At 46.1% G+C, this 19,758-nt stretch overlaps 1 protein-coding gene across 1 annotated transcript in view; it reads left to right on the top strand.

The window, feature by feature from the left end:
* Nucleotides 1–1,163: 1,163 nt before the first annotated feature.
* Nucleotides 1,164–19,758, top strand: part of LOC141607169 (uncharacterized) — a 28,415-nt gene continuing 9,820 nt past the window's right edge. The window contains exons 1-3 of the mRNA XM_074426528.1: nt 1,164–1,602; nt 3,152–4,229; nt 4,925–5,405. Of these exons, the coding sequence (XP_074282629.1) occupies nt 1,164–1,602; nt 3,152–4,229; nt 4,925–5,405 (1,998 nt within the window). The remainder of the gene's footprint in view (nt 1,603–3,151; nt 4,230–4,924; nt 5,406–19,758) is intronic.

The raw sequence follows: 19,758 nt of genomic DNA on the forward strand, positions 1-19,758 counted from the left end.
TCCTTGGTACCCTGAGTTATCAACTTTTCTCAATGATACCCTTCTGTTTTATAATCCCCAATTATACCCCTAAACTTTCTTCATTACTTCCAACCGTTATCATAACTCTTTTCTGTCAAATTACTTCTATTAGATATGGCCCAGCTACTACTGAGTGTACCATATACCTTCTCTCCCCAAAATTCATTCATGTTAATGCCAACATTTGATCTGCTATTCTTCCTAATTTGTCCATAAATTTGATTAATAGCACCATAATTCAAAATATCCTGTGATAAACCCAACTCCAAATTATCCCTAGTATTCCAAACCCTCCAAACCCATGTTCAAAATTTACACTTTCATTTTCGTGTTTGAAAACCCGGTATATTGAACCCATATCCCCACAAACCCGGAGGCAAATGATTATTATCAATCAAGTTCCAAGTCCCGAAAATTGGTGCAGAAACAGAGGTACCTTGTTCAGAAACTGTTAAATTTAACAACGGGCAAGGGCCGTACCCGAACGGAGGAGAAGAGTCCATGACAGTGCCCAAGAGGGTTCCACTCTAAAACCAATTGGCGATAGAGGGAGTAGCCTCTTGCCTTATAAAGTGGTAATTCTTATCCTCTTTTATCAATGTGGGATGTAGAGAAAAGAAGGTACCAATGCCAACAAGTATTGTTGTCACTATGACAAGCAAAGACTATGGACCACCAGTCCATAGCATTCATCAGAAAAGAAGCAAGAAGGACGGTGGTTAATAACCAAATGTTAGTTGTACTTAGCTTGTCTTCCATCTACTTTATTAGTTAGATTAGACTAGAGAGTTTACTTAGATGTTCAATGGTTATTATCCTTGTTTTAAGAGTATATACTTAAGTTAGCAACAATGTACAAAACACGCTTTCAGTATTATTGAATGCAAGATCAGAAAATCTCAACCAAACTCTCCCAACCATGAATGCAATCCTCTAATTCCTTCATAGGCAATAAACTCAATATGGTATCAGAGCCATAAGGATGAGGAGACTGATAACCAATTGTGGTTGGGCATTAATGGTTGATTGAAGTACAAATCCAGTCTATTACTTGTTGAATCTCATTCATTCACAAGCATTCTATCCTTCCTTCTTTCTTTACTTATCTTTCTTTTTCTGTTTCCAATAATTCTTCAATAACAATGAGTACCTATGAGTCTCTTATTCCTTCCGCAAATGCAATCATAGAAACCTCTTATCCTCTCTATCTCCATCCAGCTGAGAGTGCACATCCTATAGTGGTGGACACTAAACTCTCTGGAATTGAGAACTATCATGAATGGAAAAGGCAAATGGAATTCAACATCTGCACCAGGAGAAAACTTCGAATGCTCACTGGTTTGGTGAAGAAACCCACCAACAATTCCTTAAGGGAAGCTGCCTGGGATACCTGCAACAGCCTTCTGATATCCTGGATCCTGCATAATGTGGAACCACAGATCAAGAGATCTGTGATGTATTCTGAAACTGCAAAGGATATATGGGATTACCTGCAAAGGCAGTTCTCTGTGAGCAATGGAGCTAGGAAATTTAGATTAAACAAGGATCTGGATGATCTGGAGCAAGGAGAGAAGACTATCTGTGAGTATTTCACAGAGCTCAGAATCCTCTAGCAGAACATACAGCTGATGAATGATTGGCCTCCTCTGAGTGAAATGACCCCTGAGATAGGTGTAACACCCCCATATTCCGAGGAGCCTTAACTAGGCCTTCCTTAGCATATAAGGGCGTTACCATCTCGGTTGCCCGAGGTAAGTAATCATCAAAAGTCGATAAAAGAACAATTATAGTTATATTACAAGCGTTACAACCAACTTAACAAAATAAAGATACAACTCGTCAGCTACACACTATCTCTATCAGAACTCGTGAGGACTCATCCCCGCCAGGACTCCAGCTATCAACGACATCAACACCTGCTAAGACTGACTGCTCACCATAAGGGATCACAGTAGACACATAGACAAACAAGACAACCAAACAAGGTCAGTAACTGAGATAAGACATAACGAAACCAACAACAATTACCAACACAACACAAACACAACCAATCACACACAATCACACCCACTCCAATCAATCTCCGTCACCGACTGTCCACTGGACCAGCCCTGCCAGTGGGGGACCGCAACCGTACCCACCAAATCCCCGCTCATCATACCGAGCGATAACCATGTCCCATTAATGTTCGCATCCCCTCCCGTGGCGGGTTCCACGGAGGGCGAAACTAGGGCGTGAAGCCACTCCCGCAAGTGACTCCACTTAGCCGAGGACGCACCTCGAGAACCAGAGACAAACAATCACGGACAACTGCAACACAACATCAACACAACAAACTGTATACACCAACCGAATACTGTATATACGCTGCCACACAAACACAACTACAACACGACAACCACGACACAACAACCGACACACTAGACCATCCACAGAGACTGAGTAGGCGAACCTATCTTTTAGCAATTGCAACCATTCCATGCCAACACACGCAATATCCAGCAATCAAGCAACACCTATATACACAACACAACCATCTATCACTACCAAGCAACCCTAACTGCAAGGACAAGGATACGGGTGATGATGACGACATACCTACAAGAGGAAACCTGGCAAAAGACCGCTACCCGACTCAAGTTATGCTCTCCTAAGGCACAAGAACCTTCAAAGGCTTCCATGGAGGTTATATGGTGAAGGGAGGGGAAAGAGGCGACCTAAGGATCTGAAGAAATGAGGCGGAAATGGTTTGTGGATTTAACAAAACACGATTATAAACCCTCGCTGAAAACACGTTACTCGATCGAGTGGCCCACCTACTCGATCGAGTGTCCCCTACTCGATCGAGTATCCAAGCTACTCGATCGAGTAGCCTCTACTCTATCGAGTACCACTCTTAACCCACAACACAAGGTAACTTTGGTACGCACTTCTAAGGACTATCACTGCTTCCAATATTGGTCAACGGGTCTCTAAAAGGGCGAGTATTACAATAGGGGCTTTCCTTGATGCTCAGCATAAAGAGCAGGAAGAAAAGAAGCTCTTTCAGTTCCTCAGTGGCCTGAATCCTTCCTATACCACCATGAGAAGCAATGTCTTCATGATGACTCCTCTCCCAACTACTGAGGAGGCAGCTGCAATCTTTCAACAGAAAGAAGCACAAAGGAGAATTACAAGACCAATGTGAAAGTTAAAGCTGAGAATGCTGCTTTCTTTGCTGATCAGACTCCACCTGACACCAGACAAACTTGCCCTGCTTGCAAAAAGAAAGGACATGTCAGAGAGAAGTGTTGGAGAGTGGTTGGTTATCCAGCAGGTCATCGTATGGCCAAGTATTTCCCAGCAAAACCTGAAGGTGCTAATTTCCAGAGCACCTATGATAGTGCTGGAACTAGTTTTAAGGGACACAAAACTGGGGCAAGCAAGGGCAGATTCCAGAAATATCCCAACAAAGGGAGAATGGCAGCCAATGCTATGACTGGTGAAGGGAGTGCTGAGATGGCAGGTGCCATTACTCTAACCACTGAACAGTTTGAGCAACTAATGAGTAACCAAAAAGGGAAAGGTATGAGCACTTATCCTGAAACTGAGGATAAAATGGAGGCCAACTTTGCAGGTATGGCACTCATCTCATGCAACAATGTCAATGTTAGCTCCTATGAGTGGATAATTGACTCAGGAGCTTATGATCACATGATATCAGATTTAAGACTCTTAGAAAACTGCAAAGAGTTAAAAGAAAAACCCAAAATTAGCCTACCAAATGGTGGTGCCTCACATGTTTCTCACACTGGTTCCTTTCAACTGAAAAATGGAATGAAACTAAATAAAGTTTTATATGTTCCCACATTCAAACATAACTTGTTATCTCTGCAAAAACTAATAAAGGATGAACACTGTATTGTCTTGTTTTATGAACATGTATGTGCCATACATGACTCTCATACCAAGAAGATTAGGGCTCTGGGCAAAGAAGACAAGGGCATCTATTATCTAGTTAATAGTGCTATTTCACCCCAAACTAGTCTAGCAAGTGTTTCTGTTGGGAAATGTGACTCTGAACTTTGTAATATTAACTCTTATTTTGTTTCTAGTACTGGTATGAATGAAACTGAAGGCATCATTTTCAATTCCTCTGATGCTTCTCATGACTTGTGTAAGGACTTGCCAATTATTAACGAAAAGGATGGTGACATTTGGCATTTATGGTTGGGCCATACTAGCAATCACAAACTAAAACACATACCTTGCATGACTTCTTCTCTTCACCAGAATAATCACAGGGTGTGTATCACTTGTTCTATGGCCAAGCAAACCAAGCTGCCTTATCCTATCAAAATGAGCAAAGCTTTTCATATTTTTGATCTGGTCTATGTTGATGTTTGGGGGCCCTACAGAAAGGAAACCAGACACAAACACAAATAGTTCTTAACTCTGGTAGATGACAACTCCAGGGCCACTTGGGTTTACTTAATGAAACACAAGTCTGAAGTGCCTCAACTCCTGACTCAATTCTATCACTTTGTCCATAATCAATTTGAGAAAGTATCAAGATCTTAAGGTCTGATAATGCTCTGGAACTTACTGAGGGAGAGACTAAAAGGTTCATGTTGTCTAAAGGGATATGGCAACAAACAAGCTGTGTGGACAGATGTCAACAAAATGGAGTGGTTGAAAGAAAGTATAGGCATTTGTTGGAAATTAGAAGGGCTCTTAGATTTAGTTCTGGCCTGCCTCTCTCTTTTTAGGGAGATTGTGTGCTCACTGCAGCCTTCATCATCAATAGACTACCCACATAATTACTCCACAATAAAACACCATATGAGATACTCTTTCAAAGAGCACCTGATTATCAAAGTCTGAAAGTCTTTGGATGTTTGGCTATGGTCTATAATCCCAGCAGGGACAAAGATAAATTTCAGCCAAGGGGTATTCCCTGCATCTTCCTTGGGTACCCCCTTTCTCAGAAGGGTTACAGAGTTTATGACATAGTCAAGAAACATGTTTTTGTATCCAGAGATGTCAAGTTCTATGAGAAGGTGTTTCCTTGCAAAATAAAGAGGTTTGGTGCTTACCTACACTCACTGCAACCTGAATTGTCTTCTCCTGTCAACAATGACATTTTTGTACCTCATGATGATCCACTCCACTCTTCTAACCCATATGCTGAGCCAAACATTGGTTCTGCTTTTGAAGACCTACATGACTCTGTCACAAGAGAGACTTCCACAGCTCCCACCAGACCCCCAAGGACCAGAAGAGCTCCAGCATGGGCCCAGGACTTTGTTGTTGACAATCTTGTCATGGCACCTATCCCCATAGCCAATGTGGCCCAATTTTACCTCACAACAGAGGACGCTACAGTTTTTACTGGTCATGCTGTGGTGACCACACTACTACAGATACAGGCTATAACAATGGGTAAAAACCGTTGTAAAAACAAAAAGCGGACGTTGTTAAAGCGGCCGTTGTAAAATGTATTTACAACGGTTAGATTATTTACTTAAACCGTTGTCGAAAGTATTCACCACGGTTAAAAGCCGTTGTTGTTGCGTGTAAGCCGTTGTGGAAAGTGTTTCAAAAATTTGGTGGGAATAATATAACAACGGTTGTCATATGTATAACCGTTGTTGTAACTTTCCCTCCAAAATTGTGAATACTTTTAACAACGGGTATATGCTACATACCCGTGTTGCAATTTGTAGTAACAACGGTCCTTTGTTTAAAACCCGTTGTTGTAACTTTCCCTCCAAAATTGTGAAGACTTTTAACAACGGTTCTTCGTTTAAAACCTGTTGCTGAATATTATGCGCGGTATTTGTGAAAGGTATTCACAACGGGTTTTTTTTAGTAATCGTTGTGAAAGGTATTCACAACGGTTTTTTTTAGTAACCTTTTTTATTACGAACTCCTAATGTTTTTAAAAATAAAATTTGTTTCATACCATTCAAAAACTCGCATATATCAAGCACACCATATACCAAAGACAAAGATAAATCACAAATGGGTTCATCGAATTCAATAGATTCAATTCAACCACAACATCAACATTATATATATATATATATATATATATATATATATATATATATATATATATATATATATATATATATATATATATATATATATATATATATATATATATATATATATACTTACAAGGAGTTAAATTTACATGAACTAATCATTCCCTAACTTCAACAAAAAATTTACTAATAAGTGATCTAAGCTCCGAGTATCATGCATTTCTATTTTCTAAGACGTATTTGCCCAACATGTCCCTTACCTCGTCTATATCTAAACTTTTGTACAGCTGAATCTCTTGTGACGGGTTGATTACATACTGCGGAAAAAACAAAGACAATACATTATTGTAACAATGCAACATCAAATACTTTGCATAGCAACATCATGGTATAGCAAAGAAGCAAGACAACGTCGACTCTAATTTAAAAAAAGTAATAAACACATTATTAAATTACTAACCTTTTCTAGAATAAGGATATATCTTCGCCTAATAATCTCCAACATGAACCGACAAACGTAGTATCCACATTGTATGCTATCCGGTGGCGAGGGCCCGTTATTACATAAAAACAAACAGATTTAGAGAAGGCTCACATTAGAATCTTGAACTTTAGGTATTGTATTAGTATTAAACACAGATTTTTGTACTTAATGTATTGTATTTGAGCACGTACCCCTGTTATCGTAATAAAATTAGGGCCATCATCAGAATCTTTCGTGGGTTGATCCTGCTCGTTAGCTCTTCTCTTCTCAAACGCCCCTTTTTTTTTAAAAAAAAAAAAAGGTGGCAGAAACTCATTTTTTTAGGAGCAAAAATGAGCTTTTTGCTATAAATAAAAATTGAAACTTAATGTTATTATTGTTCCGGGTGTAATTTCGGAGCAGGATTTATGACCACTTAAGCTTGTAGAATGACGTCTTTTGCTTGTCTCTTCCTTTCGCTCTCTCCTGTAAAGATGAACAAACTGAGGGCTCGGCTTGGTACCGAGCGTACTCACTCCGACGCTCAAGTCAGTAAACTTAAAGGGATAAGTTGTGTGTTAACTTGGCAAAGTATATTATAGAGAGATAAGGGAGTTTATACCAGATTATTTGGTTAGTTTTGGGATCCTTTTCTCAATGAGAGAAGTGGAGTATTTATAGACTTTCACCTTTTGTCACGTAGTGGCCAAGTGGCCAAGTGGCTAGCAGGTGGAAAGACTATCTTACCCTCGGCTGAGGGACCCATGCCGGGCCGGCAGGCCTGGTTGACTCCGGACCGAGGGGACTGGATGTGAGTACGCGGATATGCCTCTCGGCCGACTAGTTGCCGAGACCGAAACCCAAGTGACAGGCCGACGGGCTTCGTCGGTTAGGCTGTCCAATACGTTGACTTGCTGTCTTTTGGCTTTGACCTTGTTCAATATGTTGACTCGGTCAGCGGGTGCAGAATATGCCCCATCAATTTGCCCCCAGCGTAGTCTATGTCGTGGTATGGACCTTCGATGTGTGTTGAGCGTATTCTGCGCATGTTGAACTTCTGCCTCGGCTTGGTTCTGTTCAGGTCGTACCATATCCCCCCTCCACATGGTTGTGTAATGGACATCCGATGTGGAAAAGAAAATGGTGCTGGCCGAGACCAGGGTTGAGGATGCCGTGTGCTTTTGATTGCCCCCGGCCGGTGCTGCAAGCTTGGTTGATCAGCTGGCCGTTTAGCAAGTAGATACCAAGGAGCGTGTCGAAGAAGATTCATCACTGTATGTCGATTGACCTTCCGTGGTTGCATGCTTGACACGTGGCTTGGTGCTGATTGGTAGACGCTTCATGGGCTTTGCTCTGATTGGTCCACTGAATGGGCTTTGCTCTATAAATAGAGCAGTTAGCCCCTCATTTTGGCCATCAAACTTCATTTTCTCAAAAAATTTCCTCTCTCTTAGCTTTTTCGAAGAAATTTCTCTCTAGTCTTCAAAGCGTTACTCGGCGTAACACTTTCTTTCAAGGTAAACAAACAAATTTTTCCAACTTTTATTTGTTAAGTATTTATTGTCGCCATGTCTTCTGCTGATGCTCAACCCAGTACCTCTGCGCCGGGGGGCGAACCGTCGCGTCCTGATGAACAGGAGCCACTGGTTGTCACCCCGATAGGGTTCGGGGGGCGCTTGTCGCCTTCTCCTGAAGTTGATGAGAAATATTTGGAGGGTTTTGATGATGATGATGATGAAAAGACCCAATCCGACTCAGAGAGGCCGCATTATTCGTGGCACGGCGAAGCCTGCTCGATCAATCCTGATCGTGTTTGGACGAATAAGTTCGCTAGTTGTTCCGGTCCTGATCTTTTTGAAGACCATTACTCCTTCGGCAGGGGGTATAGAATTGTTGTCCCTGAGGGTGATCAGGCAGTCTGTTGCCCTCCCGAAGGCTGTATCGGCGTGTACATCAGACATCTGGAGTATGGGCTCCGATGTCCTCTTAATGAACACGTCGCCGCCATAATCAAAGCCATGAACGTCGCCGTGGCACAACTGCATCCGTTGGCCATTAGGACTATTATTGGCTTCGTGTGGCTTTGTCTCTTTAAGGGGGAGGCCCCAACGGTTAACCTGTTCCGCCGGCTTCATCATCTTCGGCAGACTACCCTAGGTGGCACGGGGTGGTACAGCGTGCAGACGGAGCCGGGTTACGTGACCGTCTCTAAGCTGACCTCTTGCAAGGACTGGAAGGGGCGGTGGGTATATGTTGAGGTGCCGGAGGACTATCCACTGCCCCGGTCCTTCCAGAGCCGCGTCAACTTGCGGTGTGAGAGTCAGGGGGAGCATGATAGATATGTCTCCCGGAATAAGCTTAAGATGGACGCCAAGAAGGTCTATCTTAAGGAGGACGAAGAGCGGGCAATGAGCCTGTTCGAGGCTGAGAAGGATGGCACGCCGAAGGGATGGATGCCCCCGACGCAGATCGTCCTTCAAGACGAGCTGCTTTGCCATGTCGGCCTCATACCGGCCCTCGGCCAGGGTGAGTGGGGTCGGTGTGAGGCCCACTTTTGCTTTTTATGCTTCTGTATTTGCCCCGGTTTACTTTTTTTACTTAACTCTTGCTTTGTTTCTTGCAGATCGATTCGGCCGGGATCTCTCCGTCTCTATCCTAAAAAAGTTGGGACTCGGCCAGGGCGGGAGAGTTGTTGAGCTGCATCCTAAGGCCGCGCCACGTGATCGCAGACCGGCCCCGCACGAGCTTATAGAGCAGGCGATGAAGGCAATGGATGTGGCGGCGGCTCGAGCGGAGATCGGCGGTAACGTGCCGCGCCGGAGACCAAAAGCAACGTCTGCGGCGGCTACGACGCCAACTCCTATTCAATCTTCAATCCCCGCAGTCCAAAAGGAGCAGGTGGTCGTCAATGTTGAAGAGGACGTCACCGTTCTGGAGTGTCCTCCTCCTTCAAATAAGAGGAAGGAAACAAGGCCTGCTGCTGCTGTTACCGAGGCAGGGGAAGAGAAGGGGTCAGCCGGCCCTCTGTCCAAGAAGGCCAGAACTGGTACGGATCTAACCCATGGCTCGGATTTAGCAGGTTCTTTAGGCGTTCCTGATGACAGACTCTCTGACATGTCAATGAATGTTGACATGGATGCTTTGTCTGGGTTTTTTGTAGATCAGCCGTCACGCCACCGTCGTTCTCACCGAACGGCAATTGGAGAAGCGACTGTGCGGACGGGCGATCGAGAATGTCACCGTCGACTCCTCATCCCGAAGGTTTCCCCGCTCGGCTTAGGGCGGAAGGCATAAGGTTGTCCAAGAGGCTGGTGAAGTGGACTGAACTAGCCGGCGCTCATATTATGGAGCAAGAAAAGGTCATGGCTCGAGCTGCCCCTGCGCTTGAACGGCTTAGGCTCGAGCTTGCCGCTGCTAAGAATGAGGCCGAGAGGTCGAAGGAGGACTTCCAGGCCGCCATGAAGGACTTCCTCGCTGAGCGAAAGCTTAAGGAGGAAGCTGAGAAGCTGGTCCTGGCCGAGAGGGCCAAGATTGAGTCTGCGCTGTCTGACGTCGCCAAGCTTCGGGAGGAGAAAGACAAATTTGAGGCCGGCTATAAGGCCGTGGTTGAGCGGAAGGAGAGACGGAAGACCTTGCATTCGGCTGAGGCGAAGGAGCATAAGAGGGAGAAGGATATTGAGACGCTGAAGACCGTCATCATCCTTGACATGTATGCCCGGTACCGGGACCAAGCTGAAGATGCTACCAGGGATGCAATTAAAGAGCTCGTTCCTGAAGGCTCCTTCCCGTGGCAAGATTTCGACCGGCTTCTGGATGAGAAGGCCGCTGCTGCGGAGGCCAAGGCCGCGGATGAGGCGAAGGCGGCGAAGGCCGCTCAGGAGGCTGCGGAGAAGGCGGCCCGGGATGCTAAGGTGAAGGAGGCCAGAGAGGAGGCTGAGAGGGCAAAGGCAAGTGAAGCATCCAAGCTTTCCTCTGGGCCGCCCACCGTTGGTGATGCTGCTACTGCTGCCGGTGGCGAGCAGCAACAATCATAGGGAGACGGGCGGTCATCACCAGATTTACCCGGCCCTTCTGAAAGCTTCAGCTGTTCGGGGGCCAACTATTGAGCCTTTCCTCCCTGCCATCCTTTTGGCGCTTCAAGTCTTATGTTTGTAACCTTTTGTTGTACCTTCTTTTTTTTGATAAACTTTGGTAGGTTGTGTTTAGGCTATCCCTATGGGGACGGCCGTCGACTTTGTTTTACCTTGTAAACATTTTTCAATAAAGTTTGTTTATTTGCCTTCGTCTTGGCCGAGGCTTTGATCTCATTCTCCATTGAGTTGTCTTCTTACGTTTTTAACATATTGAGCGCTTTTTCGTTTTTACCTTCGGCCTGGCCGAGGCAGTTAGATTACGTATCTCAACTGTACTCAAACATTTTTAAACATGTTGGCATGTCGGTCGCTTCCTCCTCCACTCCCGGTCTTAGCCGAGGCGGTCAGATTTGCGCTTCCCAACTGCTGTTGTGAACATGTTAGCGTATCGGTCGTTTCCCCGTCACTCCCGGCTTTGGCCGAGGCAATCGAGGTTACGGCTCGACAGCGTTCGTATCTATAGACATATTGATCGCTTCCTCTGCCACTCCTGGATTGGCCGGGGCAGTCAGATTTGCGTTCTCAACTGTACTCATACGTTCTTAAGCATGTTGGTCGCTTTCGCGAGTATCAACTGCATTTGTAGTGACTGCTCGGCTGGCGTCTACTAAGCATGTTGGTCGCTTTCGCGAGTATCAACTGCCATTGCGGTGACTGCATGGCTTTGGCCGCGGCGTCTACCTTGGTACGACTACGGAGGGGAGTCTTCACTTTGATGGAAAACTTGGACCACTCTTCATTAGATATAATCACGCGTTGGGGTGCCCACAACGGTCTCGGACACCTCCGCCGCTATATGAAGTATTTTCTAAGGTTGTCTGTGTTCCAGTGGCTCATTAGAGGCACTCCCTCCATGTCTGTCAGCCGGTATGTCCCCGGCCTCATTTCTTCAACCACCTTGTAGGGTCCTTCCCAGTTGGCCATCATTTTACCATGGATGTTTCCTTTGTTTGTTGCGGCCGACTTTTTTAGGACTAGATCTCCTACTCTTAAGTCCCTTTTATGGACCCTACGGTTGTATGCTCTTCTCATTCGGTTTTGATATACTGCCAAGTTGAGCCGTGCCGTGTCTCGACTTTCTTCGACCAGGTCTAGGGAGGCTCTCAGGCCTTCCTCATTTTCGACTGGGTCAAAGGTTTGCGTTCTGAATGTCGGCACCGCTGCTTCAATTGGCAGGACGGCCTCAGACCCATAGACTAGGTGGAATGGACTGTACCCTGTTGCTTCTTTTTCCGTGGTTCGAAGTGACCACAGGACGCCGGGTAGTTCATCAGCCCATCTTCCCTTTAGATCTTCAACCTTCTTTTTCAACCCGTTCAATATTGTTTTATTAGCTGCCTCCGCCTGCCCGTTGCTCTGAGAGTGGCAGACGGAGGAGTATGCGAATTTGATACCGAGCTCTTCCAGCCAGTTCATCACCATGTCACTCCAAAACTCTCGGCCGTGGTCAAATACCATGACTTGGGGTAACCCAAAACGAGTTATGATGTTCTCCCAAATCACCTTTCTTACGGCCGCCGTGGTCTTGGCAGGTACCGCGACAGCCTCGACCCATTTGGTGAAGTAGTCAACGGCGACGATCAGGTACTTCCTTCCTCCGGAGGCCGTCGGAAATGGTCCTAGTAAATCCATCCCCCATTGTGCAAATGGTAGGGGACTAAGTACCGGTTGCAGGTCTCGGGAAGGTGCATGTATTACCGGAGCATGCATCTGACAATTCTTGCACTTCTAGGTTTTGGCCCTGGAATCTTTCAGCATGGTAGGCCGAAGTAGCCGGCTCGGAGAGCTTTGTGGGCTAGCGTTCTCGCCCCCATGTGATGTCCACGGATGCCTTCGTGAATCTCTGTCAAGATGAGCTCCGTCGTCGGGCCGGGCCGACACATTTCAAGAGTGGTCTTATTACGGACCTTCTATACAATTCTCCTTCAAATACCAAGTACCTTGCGGCGATCCTTCTTATCTTCTGAGAGAGACTGCGGTCCTCCGGTAACTCTTTTGTCAGTTTGTATTTCATTATCGAAGTCATCCACGTCGTCTTGGCTTCGATGTCGCCCACCATGCCGACGGTCTCAGTGATGCTTTTAGCATTCCTGATATCCACCAGCACGGTTCGACTGACATTCTTGATGCTTGAACTGGCAAGTTTTGAGAGAGCGTCGGCTCGGTTGTTCTCAGACCTGGGGATGCACTGTATTTGGAAAGATTTCAATTTTGCGGTGTAAGCTTTTACCCTTTCCAGGTACCTTACCATCCCATCGTCTCGAGCCTCATACTCTCCTCGGATTTGATTAGTTACTAAGAGCGAGTCTGTCTTCAACACAATGTGTTCCGCCCCGGCAGCTCTAGCTAACTCGACTCCAGTTATCACCGCCTCATATTCGGATTCGTTATTTGAGGCCGAGAAGGTAAACTTCAAGGCGTACTCAAACTCGTCCCCGTTAGGGCTGGTGATAAGGATGCCGGCTCCTGAGTTGTTCGCCGAGGAGGACCCGTCGGTATACACTTCCCACACACCGGGATGTGATTCTTCTTGATATGTGCACTCAGCGAGGAAGTCTGCAAGCGCTTGCCCCTTTATCGAAGGTCTCGGCTTGTACTGAATGCCAAAGCCGGAGAGCTCCACTGCCCATTTGATAAGTCTGCCGGATTTTTCGAATTTTTCTAACGCTTTCTCCAATGGCTGGTCGGTTAAGACCGTTACGGGATGCGCGTCGAAGTAGGGTTTCAGTTTCCTTGCGGCAACAACGACGGCGAGGGATGCCTTTTCGATTAGCGGGTAATTTCTTTCGGCGGCCAGCAGTGTATGGCTGATAAAGTAAATTGGGTGTTGTTGCTTATTTTCTTCCCTGACGACTACGGCACTGACCGTGGCCGAGGTAACTGCTAAGTATAGATATAGCGTCTCCCCCATAATCGGCACAGACGGGGTCGGAAGTGTTAGAAGGTGGGCTTTCAGCTGCTTGAAAGCCGTGCTCTGTTCCTCCCCCCAGCTAAAGTCTTTATTCCCTTTCAGCACTTTAAAGAAAGGAGTGCTCTTGTCGGCCGACCGAGAAATGAAACGGGCGAGAGCCGCCATTCTTCCGGTCAGCATCATAACCTCTTTTCGATTCCTCGGCTCCGGTAGGTCTAGTATTGCTTGGACTTTCTCTGGATTGGCATCAATTCCCCTGGCGCTGACAAGCACGCCGAGGAACTTGCCGGCCCGGACACCGAAGTTGCATTTCATTGGGTTAAGCTTCATCTTATATTTCCTTAGTGAACAAAATGTCTCGCTCAAATCGGCCAAGTGCTCGCTGTCAGACTTGCTTTTTACAATAGCATCGTCGACGTAAGCCTCGATGTTTCGCCCTTTTTGATCTTGAAACACTTTGTCCACCAGCCTAGTGTAAGTTGCGCCAGCGTTCTTCAAACCGAACGGCATCATTTTATACATGTATGTGCCGTTACCGGTGATGAATGCGCACTTAGGCATGTCTTCTTCGGCCATGAATACCTGATGATACCCTGAGAAGGCGTCTAGCAGGCTTAGCATAGTGTAGCCTGTCGTTGCGTCAATTAAACTATCTATTCGAGGTAAGGGATAACAATCTTTAGGGCACGCTTTATTAAGATTGGTAAAATCAACACACATCCTCCACGCCCCTGACGATTTCCTCACCATTACAACATTGGCTAGCCACTCAGGGTAAGTACAAGGCATGATAAAGCCCGTCGCTAATAGTTTGTCTACTTCAGCTTTGATGGCCTCATCCTTCTCGGCCGAGGAGTTCCTCATCTTCTGCTTGACAGGGCGAGCGGTGGAGAGTACGTTCAGCTTGTGAACGATCACCTCCCGGCTCACGCCTGGCATCTCGGCGGCTGAGTATGCGAAGACATCTTTGTTCTTCCTCAGCAGGTCTAGGAGATCGGCTCTGAATTTTGGCTCCAGGCCGACACCGACAGTTACGGTGCGCCCTGGGTCAAATTCCACTTCCTCGGTCTCGGCTCCTTCGACCATGCCGACGTTGGTGTGCATCGGATCACCCTTCTGCTGTAAGGATGGGCTCTTCCCTTTCTCTGATTTTTTTCGCCACTTTGAGGGATTGCATGTTACACCCCCTGGCAGATACTTGGACATTGACTATTTCGTCTCTTTCGTCCTTTGAGACGAGCTTTTGTGCTTCCCCCCGGTCCGAGACGTACATCAAGGTCAGGGCCCGGATGGACATCACCGCATCGGCCTCGCTCAAAGTGACTCGGCCTATGAGAACATTGTAGGCAGATGAACCATCAATAACCACGAACTCAGACAAACCATTTTTTGCCGCATCTGCTTGGCCGAACATCACCGGCAGTCTGATTGACCCCAGGGGTACCAGGCCGGCCCCGGAGAAGCTGTATAGCGGGTTGGTGCAGGGGCTCAGGTCTTCAATCTTCAAACCGAGATTGAGAAAGCACTCCCTGAACATGATGTTCGTATAGGCGCCTGTGTCAATCAGGCACCTCTTGACCAAGTGGTTGGCTATGTCTAGGTGGACTACGAGCGGGTCGCTGTGCGGGGCAACGACTCCTTCGTAGTCCTTCTTTCCGATGGTTATATCGGGGACGGTGGAAGCGGGGATCGCTGTTTTGGGCACAAAGTTGATGGCTTGGTATAGCTCATTTAGGTGCCGTTTGTGCCCATTAGCTGACCCACCGTTCTCGTTTCCTCCGATGACAACCTGGATCACTCCCATCCGCTGGAATACTGATTTTCTATTCGCCCCGTCGGAGCTTGTTTCTGGGCCTCCAGCTACATACTTGCTGAGGGCCCCCTTTCGGATTAGCTCCTCGATGGCGTTCCTCAGATGCCGACAGTTGTCGATCTTATGGCCGGGTTGGCCGTGGTACTCGCAAAACTGGCTAAGGTCGTCGTCCCTCCTCGCCTTGGGGGGCCTTGCCCGTTTCTGCCCTTCAGTCTTGCTTAGGGTAAAGACCTCGGTTGGTGATTTGACCAGGGGGGTGAGACTACTGTACCGCTTCTGGGTGTATGGTCCCGAACTCCCCCCGGCGCCCGCCGAGTTCTGTTTCCTATTGAATCTCTCAGGCCGTGACCTATTCACGTCACGGCGACCTTCATCAACGTTGTCTCGGCGGCTCTTCCTCTCTGGGTGCCCAGATTCAATGTGGCCTACCCAGGTCTTGTGATAGTCCTCCACCTTTACGGCTCGGTCGGCCATCTTTCTGGCGGTGTCTAGGTTGAGGTCCTCGCACTTGATCAGCTCGTTTTTGAACTCGCCTTTCGGGAGGCCTTTCATCAGTGCGAAGGCCGTCAGTTCGGTGTTCAGCTCACGGATCTGCTGAACCTTAGCGTCGAACCTCTTCACATAGCTTCGGAGGGACTCGTCCTCCCCCTGTCGGATAGTTAGGAGATCCGAGGTTTCCACGGCCCTTCTCTTGTTGCAAGCTTACTGGGCTATGAAGTTGTCTCTCAAGTCGGCATAACAGTATACCAAGCCATTAGGCAGCCCCTTGTACCAACTCTGGGCCATCCCATGCAGGGCCGTTGGGAAGACTCGGCACCATACCTCATCAGGCTGCTCCCATACCGACATGTACGACTCGAAAGCCTCGGCATGGTCGGTTGGTTCGCTCTCCCCTTTGTATGATAGGGGCGGCAGCTTCAGTTTAGTCGGCACAGAGACTTCGGGGACATAGGCACTGAGGGGCTGTCTGACCACGTGTCGAATGACACGCGGCGATCGGCTCCTCGCAACCTTAGTCCGGCTTCTCTCCATCTGGCGGGAAGGGCTTCTTGTTGTCCGACTTTGGAGAGTCGGACTTCTATCATTTCTTCGGGGCGGGCCTCGTTGTTGCCGCGGCGACGCTGTCCTCCCGCGAGTGGGGGAAGGACTTTGGTCTGCCACTGGCACCACGGGCTCCGCCGGCGTCCTAGCATGCCCAACTCCTTGTATTACTCCGGTCAAGTTGTTCGGAGTCACTTTATGGGCCTTGGTCACCTGTGGAGGCGCTGCCGCCCCTGTCGTCGTGACAGGGGTAACCGGCGTACCACCCATCAGGTCCAGGAATAGCTTCAATTTGGCCGCATCGACCACATGTCCCATGACGGTGACTTGGCCGGTCGGCAGCGGTGTTTCTGGCTCTCTTGGCATCCCGTACTTCACCGGCTCAATGACTCGGCCGGTGGGGGACTGCCCGATCTCAGAATTAGGGAACGCGTCATCCTGGTAGAATGCAGTTTCGTCACTCACAATTATTTCTTGTTGTTTTGACATCCTCTTAGCTCTTTGAATGGTTTTTGGTGGTTGTTTTTTTTTTTTTTTTTTTTGTAAGGGAGGTGACTAGCTTTTAGTATCTATCCCCACAAACGGCGCCAATTGTTCCGGGTGTAATTTCGGAGCAGGATTTATGACCACTTAAGCTTGTAGAATGACGTCTTTTGCTTGTCTCTTCCTTTCGCTCTCTCCTGTAAAGATGAACAAACTGAGGGCTCGGCTTGGTACCGAGCGTACTCACTCCGACGCTCAAGTCATTAAACTTAAAGGGATAAGTTGTGTGTTAACTTGGCAAAGTATATTGTAGAGTGATAAGGGAGTTTATACCAGATTATTTGGTTAGTTTTGGGATCCTTTTCTCAATGAGAGAAGTGGACTATTTATAGACTTTCACCTTTTGTCACGTAGTGGCCAAGTGGCTAGCATGTGGAAAGACTATCTTACCCTCGGCCGAGGGACCCATGCCGGGCCGGCAGGCTTGGTTGACTCCGGACCGAGGGGACTGGATGTGAGTACGCGGATATGCCTCTCGGCCGGCTAGTTGCCGAGACCGAGACCCAAGTGACAGGCCGACGGGCTTCGTCGGTTAGGCTGTCCAATACGTTGACTTGCTGTCTTTTGGCTTTGACCTTGCTCAATATGTTGACTCGGTAAGCGGGTGCAGAATATGCCCCATCAATTATAAATAAATAAGTATTATAAACTTACTTATTAATCAAGCGCTTAAAAGTCTCGCTTGGTTGATTATGTATAGAGTCCAACCAAAAAACTTTCTTCTTTGTCGGCATGATGGCTGCTAGCACCCAATGAGTCCTACATCAAGAGACATCATCATTATTAACAAGTACATATATTAGTTATGAAAATGCAATTGTAGGGGGAAACGTAATATTAATTTGTTTATTACCCTTTTTCATTATAAGGGGCAAAAATCACTTCTTGGTTGTCGCCAATTCTTTGAGCAATATAATCTACCCGATCTTCGAACGAGTATTCCGGAATAAATAAAGATAAAATATAGGGGCACAGGAATCCGTATTGATCAGATGGAATCTTCTTCTCGGGGATCACTCTCAATTTCAATATCCTACATTATTACGGTATTAATTCCGGTATTTAAAACACTATCTAGTAGTCAGAATATTAAAAATGAAATTATTTATTAAGAAACTTACTTCATCCAAACAAATAGGTGTTGGACATCAATCTGGTCTAGGCCAGCCCAAATGGCTAGCATATACCATGACATAAGTGTTTCGCGCTCAACCCCTAGAATATCCTCCTCGAGCGGAATAATTATCAATTGCTCGTTGGCTATGCGACGGCAAGCCTCCTCATCCAGTTTCCTCATCGTCACCGTTCTTACTTTTTGCATGTAATCTTTCCCAGTATATTTTGTGGAGTTTAAACTCCTAACTTCTTTCAGTTCGGGGAAATAATGATTCTTTGATTTTGTGCTACTACCACCAGCCTACACATGTAGATAATTAAAATAATAAAAAATCCAAAGGTAACATATCCTAGTTGGAGTAATAAAAATAAAAGCGTACTTAACTAAATACCTCATCAACCTGCTCTTTCAATGATGAGGTAGTAGTAGCAGGCTTATCAGTCTTTTTTGTCCCCTACACAAAATTTCCATGCTTTTTAGAAATACAGACAAAATATAAGTAAAGGGAGCGAGGTTTTTAAAAAAATGGAGAAGTTAATTAAATACCTCATCAAGTTGTTGTCTGAACAAGGTAGTTGGCATGTCCAGGGACTTAGGCTTATCCACCTTAGCCGGCTTTTCTGTTCCCTACATGCAAAAAATTTCCATGCTTTTTAGAAATACAGAAACAAAAAAAAATTAAAGGGAGGTTTTCATAAAAATGGAGAAGTTAATTAAATACTTCATCAAGTTGTTGTCTCGACGAGGTAGTTAGCATGTCTGTGGACTTAGGCTTATCCGCCAAAGCCGGCTTTTTTGTTCCCTACAAAAAAAAATAACATATAAATTTAACATATAAAAACATTCAACAATTACAAATGTAACATATATATAAAGGTATTTCTTCTAACCCCAACTGCTTTCGGCTGCTGAGGCGGAGACAACCGAGCCATGTAGATGTGAGTTTCCCAGAATGGTAATGTCGTCACGAACTGGGACAGGCAGTTGAAAGTTTTCATGGCCTGGAAAGACTGTAGTTATCTCTACTTTTCTATGATTCGGCAAAAGTTTTTCGCCATGAACTACTACAGTTTCCGCTGCTGATTTGGTGTGCATTTCTACGAGACCCCGGCCAACACGCACATATGGATTTTCGAATTTAGGGTCAGCAAGAATAACTGGCCTCTTGTTTACGGCCTGAAGAATATACACATACATTATTATATCCCAAAATTTAATAGAATTCATATAAATTTAACTAATTAAACACTTCATGCATACCTTACTGAAAACAGGGAACTAACTTGAAGGGGATGTATGATGTTTTCTATCAGCCGTCTTCGCAAGTTGCATCTCCTTTTCAGACCCATTATTTACCTAATAAAATTAACCAATGGCACGATGTCAGAAGTTATAGCATTAGAGCTGGCAGGGAACACACCCCCTGATCTTACCCAAAAAAAAAAAATAAAATAAAAATAAGGAAGTATTAGGTACCTGATCGGCTTTAGTTGTTACAACTTCAGAAGCATTAGGTACCTGATCTTTCTGAATCTCGTTGACCGATACTTCCTTCTCATGTATTGCCAAGGTAGTAGCGGCCTCTTGACCAATCTGTTGTACCTTATTACCCCCTTTATAAATCACATCCTCCATCATCTTCACTTCTTCTTCGGAAAGCTTGCCTCCAGCATTCAACTTTAGTAGT

Source organism: Silene latifolia, chromosome 10 (genome assembly GCF_048544455.1).
Source record: "Silene latifolia isolate original U9 population chromosome 10, ASM4854445v1, whole genome shotgun sequence".
In the NCBI taxonomy this organism is placed as follows: Eukaryota; Viridiplantae; Streptophyta; class Magnoliopsida; order Caryophyllales; family Caryophyllaceae; genus Silene; species Silene latifolia.